The sequence below is a fragment of the Abramis brama genome (assembly GCF_963993115.1).
Source record: "Abramis brama genome assembly, chromosome: 9".
In the NCBI taxonomy this organism is placed as follows: domain Eukaryota; kingdom Metazoa; phylum Chordata; class Actinopteri; order Cypriniformes; family Leuciscidae; genus Abramis; species Abramis brama.
This window is the reverse complement of record NC_139971.1, coordinates 408,066-428,034: the sequence shown is the minus strand read 5'-3', so window position 1 is coordinate 428,034 and position 19,969 is coordinate 408,066. Positions and strand designations below refer to the sequence as shown.

General features: G+C 50.6%; 1 protein-coding gene across 1 annotated transcript; it reads left to right on the top strand.

Annotated features, from left to right (window-relative positions):
* Positions 1-3,627: 3,627 nt before the first annotated feature.
* On the top strand, positions 3,628-18,948 carry taldo1 (transaldolase 1). Its single transcript, XM_084123497.1, has 8 exons — positions 3,628-3,816; positions 9,421-9,544; positions 9,668-9,775; positions 10,366-10,497; positions 10,672-10,847; positions 17,559-17,756; positions 18,059-18,204; positions 18,507-18,948. The coding sequence occupies exons 1-8, from the start codon at positions 3,720-3,722 to the stop codon at positions 18,537-18,539; spliced, it is 1,014 nt and encodes a 337-aa protein (XP_083979623.1). The 5' UTR covers positions 3,628-3,719; the 3' UTR covers positions 18,540-18,948.
* The last annotated feature ends 1,021 nt before the right edge of the window (positions 18,949-19,969 follow it).

Below are 19,969 nucleotides of genomic sequence, written 5' to 3'. Positions count from 1 at the left end.
GAGGGAGAAGAAATGTGTTGCAGACAATGGATGACAGTGAGTTAATAAGAAGCTATAGATTAGATCGTGCAGGGATCATGTTTGTGACAGATCTTTTTAGAGACACGCTAATATCTCCAACACAGCGCAGAAATGCCATAGCGCCAGAAATGAAAGTAATCACTACATTACGATATTTGGCCACTGGGAAAATTCCATGTTTGATACATTAAAACCAACATTCAAACCACCACTTAAATAGACATGCCAGCAATCAGTGTAACTGGAAAGAGTGGAACAATTTTTATCATTCTAAGCAATCAAATACCTTATAGGAAATTAACAGCATGGTAAATAAAAAAAGGATTTATAAACACATATATAATGTGTGTGTGTGTGTGTGTGTGTGTGTGAGAACGATCAAATAGGAAAAATTACGCATGTAAGTTCAAAGTGAAGGCTTAGAATAGACCCTATACTTAAAATCACTTTTTTTTTTCCTTCTTGGACAACCAACCAATCACAGTCGTCAAAAGATTGTGTCATACATAGCAACGGGGTCAGCCCCGCCTCCTTACTAAGATAAAAGTTTTTGTCTTTTCCTTGCTCAGAGTTGCTCTCAGATCGGTCCCGAATCGCTCTTAAGCTAAGACTCCTACATAAAAGTTTTTAAGCTAAATTAAGAGTTTTCTGAGAGGATTCTTAGATTCTTTATGAATACGGGCCCTGGGCCCGTATTCATAAAGAATCTTAATGCAAAGAGTAGCTTCTAGTGACAACATTCTAAGAAAAGAGTTATAAATGTGGGCGTTTACTCTTAAAATTGAAGAAAAAATCCTAGTAAAGAAAAAAGTAATTCAGGAAGCATCTTAACCCTTAAAAGAGGTCTTAAGTTCAAAATTGTTAGGAGCACGGATGAGGACTTTTAAGAGGCTTAAGAGTTTCTTTAGCAGAGGAGAAAATGGCAGAAAGACGAAGAGGGAGAAGAAATGTGTTGCAGACGATGGATGACAGTGAGTTAATAAGAAGCTATATATTAGATCGTGCAGGGATCATGTTTGAGACAGATCTTTTTAGAGACACGCTAATATCTCCAGCACAGCGCAGAAATGCCATAGCGCCAGAAATTAATGTAATCACTACATTGTGGTGACCCACAAGTAAGACTGAAAGAGACATTCACCAAGGGACTGTACCTTTAAAGGGGAAATGAAGCAGTCAATCAAGTTTACATGATTTACAAGATGGATTTCCACTTTAATCAACAATTATATAAGAAACATGACAAATGTAAACATATAAAAGAAAAAAAAGAAAAACCGTTATATCTTTTGCTGCCAGGGCGCTGCCATTGTGTGCAGTATTCTAACGTGTGACGTCACGGGGTTGGTTGGCTTTAATAAACCTGGCTGAATCATAGGGCTGAATGTATTAATATCACGACGTCAAACTGTCTACACCACGGAGTTTTGACCGCGAACAACTAATGAAGTCTAACGTTAGATGTTATATACAGCAGATGGACTCTGACACGGTGGGCATCGCATTACAACAGCCGCACGCGTTGCAACTTACCAACCCGCTCTTTGCCCAAAACCACCACCGGCTGTTCGACATAACAACGTAACTTACCACTGCTCGGTTCCCACGCCGTATCGGCTCAAATGCATATATTAATACATGCTAACTTACATGGTGCTGACAAGAGACATGAATATGATGGCAGACATCGCGAACAATGTTTCCATGTGCAGTTTGTTAACGTTAACGTTAGACGTCGTCTTTTTGTCTGGTACTAATAAACTCCACTAAAGTTAGCTAAACACTAAGTTAGTGTTAGCTAGTTCATGCTTACAGCTGTTAGCTAATAATGACTGTACCTAACGTTAGTTGTTCGCGGTCAAAACTCCGTGGTGTAGACAGTTTGACGTTGTGATATTAATACATTCAGCCAGGTTTATTAAAGCCAACCAACCCCGTGACGTCACACGTTAGAATACTGCACACAATGGCAGCGCCCTGGCAGCAAAAGATATAACGGTTTTTCTTTTTTTTCTTTTATATGTTTACATTTGTCATGTTTCTTATATAATTGTTGATTAAAGTGGAAATCCATCTTGTAAATCATGTAAACTTGATTGACTGCTTCATTTCCCCTTTAAGGGAGAGTTGTTTTGATATACGGTTCCGGGTTAGGGTTAGGGTTAGGGTTGTGTGTCTGTTTCGACCTCAGGGTTAGGGTTAGGGTTAGGGTTGTGTGTCTGTTTCGACCTCACAGTGTTTTAGTTTCCACTGGACATTCCCACCTTGCAGGCTCAAACAACTGCATTCATGAATATCGCAGGCTTCCCTGGTGCGCACAAGCAGGGGAATGAACCGTTAATAATGTGCGCTATCAGCTCCCACGTCTGCTTCTTGTGCTGTGACACCCGGCCCGAATCTTCCTTGACGGGTGGCCTTGTGTTCATCCCCTAACTGGGCTAACAGTAAACACTGTTCCTCTGTCCAGTCGGGCTTTCTCGTCCTTCTTGTTTTTGATTCCATGTTTGCTTCATTAAAACCAACATTCAAACCATCACTTAAATAGGCATGCCAGCAATCAGTGTACTTGGAAAGAGTAAGCCAATCAAATACCTTATAGGAAATTAACAGCATGGTAAATAAAAAAAGAATTTATATACATAAGTAAAATAGGAAACATTACACATGTAATTACACAAGTGAAGGCTTAGAATAGACCCTATACTTAAAATCACTCATTTTTTTCCTTCTTGGACAACCAACCAATCACAGTCTTCAAAAGATTGTGTCACACATAGCAACGGGGTCAGCCCCGCCTCCTCACTAAGATGAAAGGTTTTGTCTTTTCCTTGCTCAGAGTTGCTCTCAGATCGGTCCCGAATCGCTCGTTTTTAAGCTAAATTAGGAGTTTTCTGAGAGGATTCTTGGAAGCTTTAAGAATACGGGCCCAGATAACTTTGAACGAATGTTCTATAAACGTTACTGGAAGAACGTTTGAATGTAACTTTGAGAGAACCTTTCCAGAACATTCCCTGTGACTGAACCCAACGAACGGGTCGCCAGTCCTGATCCCGTCAGCAGCCTCTCAGTCCACATCTCTGCTGCCAGAACGAGCTTCTACTCGTAATGAAGAACTGGGTTTAGACCGTAAGAGTCCTCAGTGCTCTTCGTAGAGATCGGCTTCACTTCAAGTCATTTTATTAATCAAATCCCCCCAAAACAGCAAGGAATGCTGGTTATGAAATGAAAAACAGAGATAGAATCACACAGTTCTCAAAAATAAAATGAATGTATTAGAATATAATTATAAATTATAGTAGCCTACATAAGCACAAATGTACAGATAGTGTTGATAATTGTATACATATGTATAAATTTGAAGGGAATTTACTTGAGAGTGTTTCTGAGAGTATTTGAACAATCAAATAAAACAGTATTAATGAGTGCATTTATATATCAATTTAAGGATCACTTATTTAACTCAAAATACCCTGATGTGTGTCACTGTGATCTTGCAAAATACATGTTTGATATGAGGAGTGTGACTCAATCCTTCGATCGTTGGTTCTTACGTAATGGCGTCATGTGCCGTGGCCCCGCCCCCCTGCAGGCTCGTGCCCCTGCTCTCCTGCGCATGCGCTGTCGCCAGCAGCGGAGTCTGTGTGAGTGTGTGTGTTCGGCGCCGGTATAAAAGCTCTCGGTGGTGTTTCTCGATCATCATGTCTGTGTCACCGGATAAACGGAGAAAGATGGAGTCTGCGCTCGAGCAGATCAAGAAATACACGGTGGTCGTCGCAGACACCGGAGACTTTAACGGTAAGTGCCTTGCGTTAATTAATCTGGAGTGAGTTTACTTCTGCTCGTGCGTTACTTCATTAATCCTCGAACCTGTTGACAGACAGAACTAATCAACACTCTAATCCACGATCATGCTGTCTGTTCACAGAAAACTACAATGTCGTTCTCTTCACTTTCCTGCCAAGAAAAAAGTTCGGTCGTTCTTTGGTTAATGATTGCTATAAGTTAATCTGCATTGAGGAACTGGCGCTTTCGCAATTTTGCTACAGTTTTTCCAGACTACTGTATTTAGTTAGCGGAACTTATTGATAATAATATATGCATGAGTAATTGGGAACCAGTTAGTCAGATCTGTGTAAAACGTGATTCATCCCGGTAATTGGTTTAATGTAAACTAAACCGACTGGGTCGGAAAAATACTGGTGTGGTGTCGGAGACCCGGAAGTGCTGGCGGACACGCCTCATATTATGAATATTAAGCAGTCGGAGACGGCCAACCTGATTGGCCGAGAGGCAGAGCTTAGTAATGAGCGCTAGTCACCCGAAGAATTACCCAAGCTTTATTAATGTTAATCATTTTACGTGTAAGCGTGAGTGGCTTAATTCATATTTATTGGTTTGGCTGACTTTATATTTTTGCTAGAAGGAAGGGTTGTATTTCCGCAAAAAAAAAAAAAACATTAAAACACAGGAATGATCGGTTAAAGTGGTTAAAACAGGAAATTATTTAATCTTATAATAAACAAATTAACTTTTTAATGACACAAAACCCCACGAATACTGATGTAAAGCCTTATTTTCACTCACACATACTGTTTGTTGTACAGATGTTTTATTTGGACGTTTTTCACATATGTAAACACTGTTGACAGGCAGACTTGACTTTCTCAGACTTTGTGAGTTGCTCTCTGACAGTACAGTACTGAAGAGTAAGACTGATTACCCCTAACTAGTTGCTCATACTAGTTCTTAAGACACGGTCTTAACATAATGGCTATGTTTATGGCCCCAGTCTAGTCCAGTCCAGTGTTGTCAAAAGTACAGACTTGAATTTAAAAACTGACTAAACCAGCATTTCCCTCTAGCATTTTGTGCGCTGTTGAACTGGTTCTTCAACACCTCTGGTTGGCCATTGTGTCCAGTCGAGTCCAGTCTGACAGACGGCGCTGTAACGGTCCAGGACACAGAGCGAGGGATGAAGTCCACAGTGTTCAGTGTCGGATGAGTCGGGTGGCTGTAACTTGCATCAGATTCTGTTGCCTAAGACTGTCTTGTGAAACTCTACACTGCCGATCAGTGATTTCAGTGTTTGTTTTTACACAATCCGCCTTGGATTAAACTCCCCTTTGTGTCTTTCTGCATTGTCATGATGATCAGGCAGTTGATCCTGAAAACTATGAATACACACAGCCAGACACACAAATGACTGTGCTAAGGCGAGACACCACAGGTGAATAGGGTAAACTTTTTCAGGGCTCCAGACTAACTTTCTCAGTTGGTTGCACCTTTTTTTTTTTTTTTTTTTTTTTTTTTTGCTACATGCCATGGGATTAATCAGTGCACGCTGATGATGAATAGTGGTCTTAATCTGCATACCCTAGTTCTGCACTGATGTAAAAAGACTGACAGTGACACAAGACCTCATGTTAACAAAATGTTTTAATCTTTTAACTCTCAAAAAAACTATTAAAAAAACATGTACGTTCTTTAATGTTTGATTTATAATTTTACTGTCTTCACATAGGGATGGGAATTGATAAGATTTTATCAATAATAATGCCACTGACGATTCTGCTTATCGATCCGATTCTTTAACGATTCTCTTATCGATTCTTGATAACACTGTTTGGAAAAATGTAGTCATATGCTTTTCAAAAAAACAAGTGGTTTTATTTATTTTAAAGCTTAAGCTTGAGTAAGCAAACTGTACATTTTATGTAATTCATGTAATAAATAGAACCTTATTGTAAAGTGTTACTGATTAGTTACACACCGATTCAGACGTCTCCTGAGTTCACTGCTGGAAAGATCAGTTGTTTTAACCATTCATTAAAATTAATCGGTTCAAAGGAGTCATTAGTTCGCGAATTGGACGGGTCATGTGCGTTGTGTGATTATCCCAGCAGAAGGACATGGACATCCAAGATTTGTGTCAACACAGAAAACATTTCATCACTGGATAGTTTTTTTTGTTTAATTAAAGTGGTGTTTTATGTCAGCTTAATGTCCGGAACGCTTTTCAGAGAAGATAAGGCAACTTATTTAGCACAATTCACACCCAGCGGTAATTCAGGAAAAAAAAAATTCTCCGAATGCTCCACATGAAACTTTTGTCTTCCGACCTTTTACCACCGTGTCGTTTTATTTTGATTAATATGTGCGAGGGAGAGAGAGCAAGACAGCGCTTAATTTGGAGACGGTGAAGTCTTGTTTACACTTTCGCCTGGCTCCGAAGAGAGAGAGAGGGTGAGTGAGGTGAGAGTGTGAGTGAGTGAGGTGAGTGAGTGTGTGTGTGTCACTCACACTCTCACTCACACACTCTCACTCACTCACTCACTCACACTCTCTGTCACTCTCACTCAGACACTCACTCGCTCACTCACACTCACTCGCTCACTCACACTCACTCGCTCACTCTCACTCACTCACACTCTCTGTCACTCTCACTCAGACACTCACTCGCTCACTCACACTCACTCGCTCACTCACACTCACTCGCTCACTCACACTCACTCGCTCACTCACACTCGCTCACTCACACTCACTCGCTCACTCACACTCTCTCACTCACTCACACTCTCTCACTCACTCACTCAGACACTCACTCAGACACTCACTCAGACACTCACTCAGACACTCACTCAGACACTCACTCACTCACTCACACTCTCACTCACTCACTCACTCACACTCTCTCTCACTCACTCACACTCTCACTCACTCACTCACTCACACTCTCTGTCACTCTCACTCAGACACTCACTCGCTCACTCACACTCACTCGCTCACTCACACTCACTCGCTCACTCTCACTCACTCACACTCTCTGTCACTCTCACTCAGACACTCACTCGCTCACTCACACTCACTCGCTCACTCACACTCACTCGCTCACTCACACTCACTCGCTCACTCACACTCGCTCACTCACACTCACTCGCTCACTCACACTCTCTCACTCACTCACACTCTCTCACTCACTCACTCAGACACTCACTCAGACACTCACTCAGACACTCACTCAGACACTCACTCAGACACTCACTCACTCACTCACTCACTCACTCAGACACTCACTCACTCACTCACTCAGACACTCACTCACTCACTCAGACACTCACTCACTCACTCAGACACTCACTCACTCACTCAGACACTCACTCACTCACTCACTCAGACACTCACTCACTCACTCACTCAGACACTCACTCTCTCACTCACACTCTCTCACTCACACTCTCTCACTCACACTCTCTCACTCACACTCTCTCACTCACACTCTCTCACTCACACTCTCTCACTCTCTCTCTCTCACTCACACTCTCTCACTCTCTCTCTCTCACTCACACTCTCTCACTCACACTCTCTCACTCACACTCTCTCACTCTCTCTCTCTCACTCACACTCTCACTCTCTCTCTCTCACTCACACACTCTCACACACTCTCTCTCACTCACACACTCTCACACACTCTCTCTCTCTCTCTCTCTCACTCTCACTCACACACTCTCACACACTCTCTCTCTCTCTCTCTCACTCTCTCACTCACACTCTCTCTCTCTCACTCACACTCTCTCTCTCACTCTCACTCACTCACTCACCCACTCACTCAGACTCTCACTCTCTCTCACACTCTCACACTCACTCTCACTCTCACTCTCACTCACTCTCACTCACTCACTCTCACTCACTCACTCACTCACTCTCTCACTCACACTCTCACTCAGACACTCACTCAGACACTCACTCACTCACTCACACTCTCTCACTCACTCACACTCTCTCTCTCACTCACTCACTCAGACACTCACTCACTCACTCACTCAGACACTCACTCACTCACTCACTCAGACACTCACTCACTCAGACACTCAGACACTCACTCACTCACTCAGACACTCACTCACTCACTCAGACACTCAGACACTCACTCACTCACTCAGACACTCAGACACTCACTCACTCACTCAGACACTCACTCACTCACTCACTCAGACACTCACTCACTCACTCTCTCACTCACTCACTCACTCACTCTCTCACTCTCACTCACTCACACTCTCACTCACTCACTCACACTCTCTCTCACTCACACTCTCACTCAGACACTCACTCAGACACTCACTCACTCACTCACACTCTCTCACTCACTCACACTCACTCACTCACTCACTCACTCAGACACTCACTCTCTCACTCACTCACACTCTCTCTCTCACTCACTCACTCAGACACTCACTCACTCACTCACTCAGACACTCACTCACTCACTCACTCAGACACTCACTCACTCAGACACTCAGACACTCACTCACTCACTCAGACACTCACTCACTCACTCACTCACTCAGACACTCACTCACTCACTCACTCACTCAGACACTCAGACACTCACTCACTCACTCAGACACTCACTCACTCACTCACTCACTCACTCAGACACTCACTCACTCACTCTCTCACTCACTCACTCACTCACTCTCTCACTCTCACTCACTCACACTCTCACTCACTCACTCACACTCTCTCTCACTCACACTCTCACTCAGACACTCACTCACTCAGACACTCACTCACTCACTCACACTCTCTCACTCACTCACACTCTCTCTCTCTCTCACTCACTCACTCAGACACTCACTCACTCACTCACTCACTCAGACACTCACTCACTCACTCACTCAGACACTCGCTCACTCAGACACTCAGACACTCACTCACTCACTCAGACACTCACTCACTCACTCACTCACTCACTCAGACACTCACTCACTCACTCAGACACTCAGACACTCACTCACTCACTCAGACACTCACTCACTCACTCACTCACTCACTCACTCAGACACTCAGACACTCACTCACTCACTCAGACACTCACTCACTCACTCACTCACTCAGACACTCACTCACTCACTCACTCACTCACTCTGTTTGTCTCGGCTAGTGCATGTTAAATCTCACATAGTAAAACTCACGAGGTGATTTATGCGCTAAAGGATTGCGGTGTGAATTCACCCATTGTCTGTGTGTGTGTTTTATTACTCATCTCCTATTCATTGGCTCAGATTATGTTCAGGCAAAGCTTCATAAACCCGAACAACTAGATTTTAGTTGACAGTTCTCCAGAATCATCTTTGTTGGCAAAGATGTTAAACAATGAGTCAATATCAGTTACTAGTCAAAAGATGTCAAGCTGTATGTAACAGTAAATGTTTTGAACCAGAAATCTTTTGTTGCGCCAGCCGTGATCGCACTCCTTTTAATTGACCTAAGAGACAGAGATATCAGCTTCTAATAATGTCTGGTCAATATATCATCTGCTGTTTATCATCTGCTGTTAATGTGAGCACAGGAGATCAGGTCCACTGTTGCTTTAATCTGTCATGTTTCCCCTCGCAGCGATCGAGGAGTACAAGCCTCAGGATGCCACGACTAACCCGTCACTCATTCTGGCCGCCGCTAAGATGCCCAGCTACCAGCACCTGGTGGACCAGGCCATGAAACACGCCATGGCTAACGGCGGGTGAGAACATGCCTGTCCTTTCCTTTGACTGTGGGCAGAATTCACTGCGCTCGCTTCGTCCCTGTTGAAAGGGTGCTTGTTATATAGTTTCTTACAGATATAATATACATTATACAATTTCAGGAGTGAGGAAGAGCAGGTGACCAATGCCATGGACAAGCTGTTTGTAAGCTTTGGTCTGGAAATCCTGAAGAAGGTTCCAGGCCGGGTCTCCACTGAAGTCGATGCCAGGTAAGAGTCGGACGTCACACCATCTGCACTAGCGCCGCCACACGATCTGCACTAGCGCCGCCACACGATCTGCACTAGCGCCGCCACACGATCTGCACTAGCGCCGCCACACGATCTGCACTAGCGCCGCCACACGATCTGCACTAGCGCCGCCACACGATCTGCACTAGCGCCGCCACATGATCTGCACTAGCGCCACCACACGATCTGCATTAGCGCCTTCACATGCATGCACTAGCGCCGTCACACGATCTGCACTAACGCCGTCACACGATCTGCACTAACGCCGTCACATGCATGCACTAGCCCGCCACATGATCTGCACACACTAGCGCCGCCACATGATCTGCACTAGCGCCGCCACATGATCTGCATTAGCACCCTCACATGCACACACTAGCGCCGCCACATTATCTGCATTAGCGCCCTCACATGCACACACTAGTGTTACTGCACCAACATCCATTTCATGGTTTTTACGATAGCATCTGGTACCCACTGGACGCATTATTGATGTTATAATGCACAAAATTAATAGTGTGTTTTTGTCACAAGATGCTTCTTAATGGCAGGTGATGTTTGATTTCCAGGCTGTCCTTTGATAAAGAGGCGATGGTGTCCCGTGCCCGAAGGCTCATCTCTCTCTACGAGGAGGCAGGAGTTGCTAAAGAGCGCATTCTCATCAAACTCTCCTCCACGTGGGAGGGCATTCAGGCCGGACGGTGAGTGTGTTCACTACAGCTTATAAGATGATGGTGGTACACACGGTTGATCCGGTGTGTTGTCTTGATGACTGCACACATGGTGTGAAAGCTAATTCATCAAATGCACCTGTATTATTAAGAAATGGGGTGAGAGCGAGTCCGCTGACGTCTGTGTGTTTGACTGTTTGTCAGGGAGTTGGAGGAGAAACACGGGATCCATTGCAACATGACTCTGCTGTTTTCCTTCGCCCAGGCAGTGGCGTGTGCCGAGGCTCGCGTCACTCTCATCTCCCCGTTCGTGGGGCGAATCCTGGACTGGTACAAGGAAAACACAGACCAAAAAAACTACGAGCCCCATGAAGACCCAGGTATGTTCTTGGATAATAGTTCAGAGAGAAACATTCAGCATCTCGTGTTGTTGATGTCTAAATATCAGGGCAAAGAGCACAAACCGGCATAATCTGATTGAAACGTGCGTCCTCGGACCTCTCGCTCGCAGACAGGCGGACCTCTCGCTCGCAGACAGGCGGACCTCTCGCTCGCAGACAGGCGGACCTCTCGCTCGCAGACAGGCGGACCTCTCGCTCGCAGACAGGCGGACCTCTCGCTCGCAGACAGGCGGACCTCTCGCTCGCAGACAGGCGGACCTCTCGCTCGCAGACAGGCGGACCTCTCGCTCGCAGACAGGCGGACCTCTCGCTCGCAGACAGGCGGACCTCTCGCTCGCAGACAGGCGGACCTCTCGCTCGCAGACAGGCGGACCTCTCGCTCGCAGACAGGCGGACCTCTCGCTCGCAGACAGGCGGACCTCTCGCTCGCAGACAGGCGGACCTCTCGCTCGCAGACAGGCGGACCTCTCGCTCGCAGACAGGCGGACCTCTCGCTCGCAGACAGGCGGACCTCTCGCTCGCAGACAGGCGGACCTCTCGCTCGCAGACAGGCGGACCTCTCGCTCGCAGACAGGCGGACCTCTCGCTCGCAGACAGGCGGACCTCTCGCTCGCAGACAGGCGGACCTCTCGCTCGCAGACAGGCGGACCTCTCGCTCGCAGACAGGCGGACCTCTCGCTCGCAGACAGGCGGACCTCTCGCTCGCAGACAGGCGGACCTCTCGCTCGCAGACAGGCGGACCTCTCGCTCGCAGACAGGCGGACCTCTCGCTCGCAGACAGGCGGACCTCTCGCTCGCAGACAGGCGGACCTCTCGCTCGCAGACAGGCGGACCTCTCGCTCGCAGACAGGCGGACCTCTCGCAAACAGGCGGACCTCTCGCAAACCTCTCGTAGACCTCTCGTAGACAGACCTCTCTCGGACCTCTCGCAGACAGGCGGACCTCTCGCAAACCTCTCGTAGACCTCTCGCAGACAGGCGGACCTCTCGCAAACCTCTCGTAGACCTCTCGTAGACAGACCTCTCTCGGACCTCTCGCAGACAGGCGGACCTCTCGCAGACAGGCGGACCTCTCGCAAACAGGCGGACCTCTCGCAAACCTCTCGTAAACCTCTCGTAGACAGACCTCTCTCAGACCTCTCGCAGACAGGCGGACCACTCGCAAACCTCTCGTAGACGGACCTCTCGCAGACAGGCGGACCTCTCGCAGACAGACCTCTCTCAGACCTCTCGCTTGCAGACGGACCTCTCGCAGACCTCTCGCAGACAGGCGGACCTCTCGCAGACAGGCGGACCTCTCGCAGACAGGTGGACCTCTCGCAGACAGGCCTCTCTCAGACCTCTCGCTCGCAGACAGGCGGACCTCTCGCAGACAGGCGGACCTCTCGCAGACAGGCGGACCTCTCGCAGACAGGCGGACCTCTCGCAGACCTCTCGCTCGCAGACAGGCGGACCTCTCGCAGACAGGCGGACCTCTCGCAGACAGGCGGACCTCTCGCAGACAGGCGGACCACTCGCAGACAGACCTCTCTCAGACCTCTCGCTCGCAGACAGGCGGACCTCTCGCAGACAGGTGGACCTCTCGCAGACAGGCGGACCACTCGCAGACAGACCTCTCTCAGACCTCTCGCTCGCAGACAGGCGGACCTCTCGCTCGCAGACAGGCGGACCTCTCGTAGACCTCTCGTAGACAGACCTCTCTCGGACCTCTCGCAGACAGGCGGACCTCTCGCAAACCTCTCGTAGACCTCTCGCAGACAGGCGGACCTCTCGCAAACCTCTCGTAGACCTCTCGTAGACAGACCTCTCTCGGACCTCTCGCAGACAGGCGGACCTCTCGCAAACCTCTCGTAGACCTCTCGCAGACAGGCGGACCTCTCGCAAACAGGCGGACCTCTCGCAAACCTCTCGTAGACCTCTCGTAGACAGACCTCTCTCAGACCTCTCGCAGACAGGCGGACCTCTCGCAAACCTCTCGTAGACCTCTCGCAGACAGGCGGACCTCTCGCAAACAGGCGGACCTCTCGCAAACCTCTCGTAGACCTCTCGTAGACAGACCTCTCTCAGACCTCTCGCAGACAGGCGGACCTCTCGCAAACCTCTCGTAGACCTCTCGCAGACAGGCGGACCTCTCGCAAACAGGCGGACCTCTCGCAAACCTCTCGTAAACCTCTCGTAGACAGACCTCTCTCAGACCTCTCGCAGACAGGCGGACCACTCGCAAACCTCTCGTAGACGGACCTCTCGCAGACAGGCGGACCTCTCGCAGACAGACCTCTCTCAGACCTCTCGCTTGCAGACGGACCTCTCGCAGACCTCTCGCAGACAGGCGGACCTCTCGCAGACAGGCGGACCTCTCGCAGACAGGCGGACCTCTCGCAGACAGACCTCTCTCAGACCTCTCGCTCGCAGACAGGCGGACCTCTCGCAAACCTCTCGTAGACGGACCTCTCGCAGACAGGCAGACCTCTCGCAAACCTCGTATACAGACCTCTCGCAGACAGGCGGACCACTCGCAGACAGACCTCTCTCGGACCTCTCGCAGACAGGCGGACCTCTCGCAGACAGGTGGACCTCTCGCAGACAGGCGGACCTCTCTCAGACCTCTCGCTCGCAGACAGGCGGACCTCTCGCAGACAGGCGGACCACTCGCAGACAGGCGGACCTCTCTCAGACCTCTCGCTCGCAGACAGGCGGACCTCTCGCAGACAGGCGGACCACTCGCAGACAGACCTCTCTCAGACCTCTCGCTCGCAGACAGGCGGACCTCTCGCAGACAGGCGGACCTCTCGCAGACAGGCGGACCTCTCGCAGACCTCTCGCTCGCAGACAGGCGGACCTCTCGCAGACAGGTGGACCTCTCGCAGACAGGCGGACCACTCGCAGACAGACCTCTCTCAGACCTCTCGCTCGCAGACAGGCGGACCTCTCGCAGACAGGCGGACCTCTCGCAGACAGGCGGACCTCTCGCAGACAGGCGGACCTCTCGCAGACAGGCGGACCTCTCGCAGACAGGCGGACCTCTCGCAGACCTCTCGCTCGCAGACAGGCGGACCTCTCGCAGACAGGCGGACCTCTCGCAGACAGGCGGACCTCTCGCAGACAGGCGGACCACTCGCAGACAGACCTCTCTCAGACCTCTCGCTCGCAGACAGGCGGACCTCTCGCAGACAGGTGGACCTCTCGCAGACAGGCGGACCTCTCGTAGACCTCTCGTAGACAGACCTCTCTCGGACCTCTCGCAGACAGGCGGACCTCTCGCAAACCTCTCGTAGACCTCTCGCAGACAGGCGGACCTCTCGCAAACCTCTCGTAGACCTCTCGTAGACAGACCTCTCTCGGACCTCTCGCAGACAGGCGGACCTCTCGCAAACCTCTCGTAGACCTCTCGCAGACAGGCGGACCTCTCGCAAACAGGCGGACCTCTCGCAAACCTCTCGTAGACCTCTCGTAGACAGACCTCTCTCAGACCTCTCGCAGACAGGCGGACCTCTCGCAAACCTCTCGTAGACCTCTCGCAGACAGGCGGACCTCTCGCAAACAGGCGGACCTCTCGCAAACCTCTCGTAGACCTCTCGTAGACAGACCTCTCTCAGACCTCTCGCAGACAGGCGGACCTCTCGCAAACCTCTCGTAGACCTCTCGCAGACAGGCGGACCTCTCGCAAACAGGCGGACCTCTCGCAAACCTCTCGTAAACCTCTCGTAGACAGACCTCTCTCAGACCTCTCGCAGACAGGCGGACCACTCGCAAACCTCTCGTAGACGGACCTCTCGCAGACAGGCGGACCTCTCGCAGACAGACCTCTCTCAGACCTCTCGCTTGCAGACGGACCTCTCGCAGACCTCTCGCAGACAGGCGGACCTCTCGCAGACAGGCGGACCTCTCGCAGACAGGCGGACCTCTCGCAGACAGGCGGACCTCTCGCAGACAGGCGGACCTCTCGCAGACAGGCGGACCTCTCGCAGACAGGCGGACCTCTCGCAGACAGACCTCTCTCAGACCTCTCGCTCGCAGACAGGCGGACCTCTCGCAAACCTCTCGTAGACGGACCTCTCGCAGACAGGCAGACCTCTCGCAAACCTCGTATACAGACCTCTCGCAGACAGACCTCTCTCGGACCTCTCGCAGACAGGCGGACCTCTCGCAGACAGGTGGACCTCTCGCAGACAGGCGGACCTCTCTCAGACCTCTCGCTCGCAGACAGGCGGACCTCTCGCAGACAGGCGGACCACTCGCAGACAGGCGGACCTCTCTCAGACCTCTCGCTCGCAGACAGGCGGACCTCTCGCAGACAGGCGGACCACTCGCAGACAGACCTCTCTCAGACCTCTCGCTCGCAGACAGGCGGACCTCTCGCAGACAGGCGGACCTCTCGCAGACAGGCGGACCTCTCGCAGACAGGCGGACCTCTCGCAGACCTCTCGCTCGCAGACAGGCGGACCTCTCGCAGACAGGTGGACCTCTCGCAGACAGGCGGACCACTCGCAGACAGACCTCTCTCAGACCTCTCGCTCGCAGACAGGCGGACCTCTCGCAGACAGGCGGACCTCTCGCAGACAGGCGGACCTCTCGCAGACAGGCGGACCTCTCGCAGACAGGCGGACCTCTCGCAGACCTCTCGCTCGCAGACAGGCGGACCTCTCGCAGACAGGCGGACCTCTCGCAGACAGGCGGACCTCTCGCAGACAGGCGGACCTCTCGCAGACAGGCGGACCTCTCGCAGACAGGCGGACCACTCGCAGACAGACCTCTCTCAGACCTCTCGCTCGCAGACAGGCGGACCTCTCGCAGACAGGTGGACCTCTCGCAGACAGGCGGACCACTCGCAGACAGACCTCTCTCAGACCTCTCGCTCGCAGACAGGCGGACCTCTCGTAGACAGACCTCTCGCAGACAGGCGGACCTCTCGCGGACGGACGGGCCTCTCTCGGACGGACGGGCCTCTCAGACGGACGGACCTCTCGCAGACGGGCGGACCTCTCGCAGACGGGCGGACCTCTCGCAGACGGGCGGACCTCTCGCAGACGGGCGGACCTCTCGCAGACGGGCGGACCTCTCGCAGACGGGCGGACCTCTCGCAGACCTCTCGCAGACGGACCGACCTCTCGCAGACCGACCTCTCTCAGACGGACCTCTCTCAGACAACCCTCTCGCAGACGGACCTCTCTCAGACATCTCTCAGACAACCCTCTCGCAGACAGGCGGACCTTTCGCTGACGGACCTCTCTCAGACAGGCGGACCTCTCGCAGACGGACCTCTCGCAGACGGACGGACCTCTCGCAGACGGACAGACCTCTCGCAGACGGACAGACCTCTCTCAGACCTCTCGCAGACAGGCGGACCTCTCGCAGACAGCCGGATCTCTCGCAGACAGGTGGACCTCTCGCAGACAGGCGGACCTCTCGCAGACCTCTCGCAGACCGACCTCTCTCAGGCGGACCTCTCGCAGACAGACGGACCTCTCTCAGACAACCCTCTCGCAGACAGACCTCTCTCAGACAGGCGGACCTCTCGCAGACAGACAGACCTCTCTCAGACAACCCTCTCTCAGACAGGCGGACCTTTCGCAGACGGACCTCTCTCAGACAGGCGGACCTCTCGCAGACGGACCTCTCTCGGACCTCTCGCAGACGGACCTCTCGCAGACGGACCTCTCTCGGACCTCTCGCTGACGGACCTCTCGCGGACGGACGGACCTCTCGCGGACGGACGGACCTCTCTCGGACGGACGGGCCTCTCGCAGACAGACCGGCCTCTCGCAGACAGACCTCTCTCAGACGGACGGACCTCTCTCAGACGGACGGGCCTCTCTCAGACGGACGGGCCTCTCGCAGACGGACGGGCCTCTCGCAGACGGACGGGCCTCTCGCAGACGGACGGGCCTCTCGCAGACGGACGGGCCTCTCGCAGACGGACCGGCCTCTCGCAGACGGACCGACCTCTCTCAGACGGACGGACCTCTCTCAGACGGACGGACCTCTCGCAGACGGACGGACCTCTCGCAGACGGACGGACCTCTCGCAGACAGACCTCTCGCAGACAGACCTCTCGCAGACAGACCTCTCGCAGACAGACCTCTCGCAGACAGACCTCTCGCAGACGGACCGACCTCTCGCAGACAGACCTCTCTCGGACGGACCTCTCGCGGACGGACCGGCCTCTCGCGGACGGACCGGCCTCTCGCGGACGGACCTCTCTCAGACGGACGGACCTCTCGCAGACGGACGGACCTCTCGCAGACGGACCGACCTCTCGCAGACGGACCGACCTCTCGCAGACGGACCGACCTCTCGCAGACGGACCGACCTCTCGCAGACGGACCGACCTCTCGCAGACGGACCGACCTCTCTCAAACCTCTCAATCCGGACGTCAGTGTGTTCGCCTGCTCGAGATCAAGGCAACAGTCTGAAACGCTCAATCTAATCTCTACACAGGCAAGAGTTTAACAGTAGGCAAAATGACTGTAATGAGTTTGAAGTTTGGGTAATGAAAAAATGAATGGACCAACAGCACAAAAATGGAGAGATTAGAGAAAGCGATGGATGCTGTGATATTTCCTCATATAAAGCGTGTTCTTTAGCATGTCCAGCATGTGACCAAGTTTCAAGACTGTCTGCTGAACTCCTGCGTAGCGTCCTACGTGTGTGTCTGTTCACTCCACTAGCCGCGCTTCTGTTCTCTCTCAGGTGTGCTGAGTGTCACCAAGATCTACAACTACTATAAGAAGTTCAACTACGGGACGGTGGTGATGGGCGCCTCCTTCAGGAACACGGGGGAAGTGAAGGCGCTCGCCGGCTGTGATCTCCTCACCATCTCTCCTGGGCTTCTGGGTGAACTGAGCCAAGACCACAGCACAGTCAAGTGTTCCCTCACGCCACAGGGAGGTGAGCACACACACACACACACACACACACACACACACACACACACACACACACACACACACACACACACACACACACACACACACACACACACCGCAGTGCAGCGCAGTCAGGCGTTCCCCCTCATGCCACAGGGAGGTGAGCACACACACACATACGCGAGCACACACCCACACCGCAGCGCAGTCAGGTGTTCCCTCACGCCACAGGGAGGTGAGTGAACACACACACACACACACACACACACACACACACACACACACACGCATGCGCGTGTTGATCGAGCCTGATCTTGTTTTCAGCGAAGGACTGTGATCTGGAGAAGATCCACTTGGATGAGAAGAGTTTCCGCTGGCTCCACAACGAGGACCGAATGGCCGTGGAGAAACTCTCTGACGGGATCCGCAAGTTTGCTGCCGACGCCATTAAACTGGAGGCCATGATCAAGGTGCAGAAAACACACTTTCATCCGCTTTTTCCACTGTTTTCCTTTATTTGAGTCTGGGAGTGTTTCTGTTTGTCATATTTAAAGTAGCAACATTTGCAGAATACAGAAATAATGCATGTTTGTTAAATGTGATGTTTGTGAATGCTTTTATGACTGTTGGGAGTCTGTTATCTTGTTATATTATGAGATTTTTAAACCCATTGATGAGGAACCGTATTAAACATGAATGTTTACGTGTTATTCAGGTGATGTGGGCCTCAGCATATGCAACATCCTTTTTTTTTTTTTTCTGTTTGTTTCAGGAGAGGATGTTTAATGTGAAGAACGGAAAGTAGTGGAGAGGGAGACGCTTTAGAGGACCAATCCCTTCACTCCCAGTCTGACCTCTGATTGGCTGGTTTTGCTGCAGTCTTGGTTGTGACCGACTGTCAGCCTGCAGTCTTAAGAATTAATACAGCCTGCTGTTTATAAGCCATGCACATTTTAATAGAAAACTGATACTAATGGAGTGCTCAGATTAAACTAAACCCAGACTAACTCCCAGCAGAGATGGTGCTTTTACTGTAGGACCAATGGCTTTGAAGTTGGCTGTAGCTTCAATAGTTTGTAAACCACTAGCTCTATTCATTTCTATTAACTTCACATGGGAATGTGCATCAGTATTTTCTATCCAGCCACCCATTCGTTCTGATGATGGAAAATGTTGATCTTGTATTTGTCATTAAAACATCTTTCCTCATCGAAGTGCTTCATTCCAGTTTGTTGAAAGCTTATGTAAGTTTTTTTTTATTTGTTGGGTCAAATGGCCTCATTCGGCCTCATTCAGATCTCTTTAACTGACTTCAGCACAAGGTTTTGAGTGTAAATAGATTTGTAGACCACAAGGTCAGTTAATAAGCGTTGAGTAATGAGTTCATTCCGAGATCAGAGACCATTCCTTCATACAGAATCTCTCCAGATCCTTCAGATTCCCAGATCCATGTTGGTGCTTCTTCTCTTCAGTTCAGCCACTCATCAGGTCAGGGAACTGGGACGGTCATGGCAGAAGCGTCATTTTGTGCTCCCTAACACATTTTTGTGTTGATTTTTGATGTTTGTTTTGGATCGTTGTCCTGATGGAAGATCCAACCACGGCCCATTATAAGATTTCTAGCAGAAGCCGCCCGGTTTGGATTTTTTATCTTTTGATATTTGATAGAATCCACGATGCCATGTATCTGAACAAGAAGTCCAGGACCTCCAGCAGAAAAATAGGCCCACAACATTAAAGCTCCAATGGTATATTAAATTGTACACATGGGGTACTTTTTATCCTTGTGTGCACCAAACCCATCTAGCGTGTTTGCTGCCAAAAAGCTCTTTTTTTAGTTTCATCTGACCACAGAACCCTGTGCCGTGTGAAGATCCAGTCGTGTCTGACCACTGAATATGCTGGAGTCTGTTTTTGGATGAGAGAGGAGGATTGTTCTTGAAACCCTCCCAAACAACATGTGGGGATGTAGGGGTTGTTTGATTTTTTTTATTTATTTTTTTTTAATAGGATTTCTGACCCCAAGACTCCAGTAATCTCTGCAATTCTCCATCTGTGATCCTTGAAGAGTCTTTGGCCACTCAAACTTTCCTCCTCACCGTGCATTAAGACAGTATAGACACACGTCCTCTTCCTGGCAGATTCGTAACATCTTTAGTTGATTATAACTTCTTAATTATTGCCCTGATGGTCAAAATGGGGATTTTCAATTCTTTAGCTATTTTCTTACAGCCA

Coding starts and splice junctions, on each gene's coding strand:
- taldo1 (XM_084123497.1), top strand. CDS start 3,720: ATGTCTGTGTCACCGGATAAACGGAGAAAGATGGAGTCTGCGCTCGAG. Junction 9,545..9,667: donor CACGCCATGGCTAACGGCGG/GTGAGAACATGC, acceptor ATACAATTTCAG/GAGTGAGGAAGAGCAGGTGA. Junction 18,205..18,506: donor AACTGGAGGCCATGATCAAG/GTGCAGAAAACA, acceptor TGTTTGTTTCAG/GAGAGGATGTTTAATGTGAA.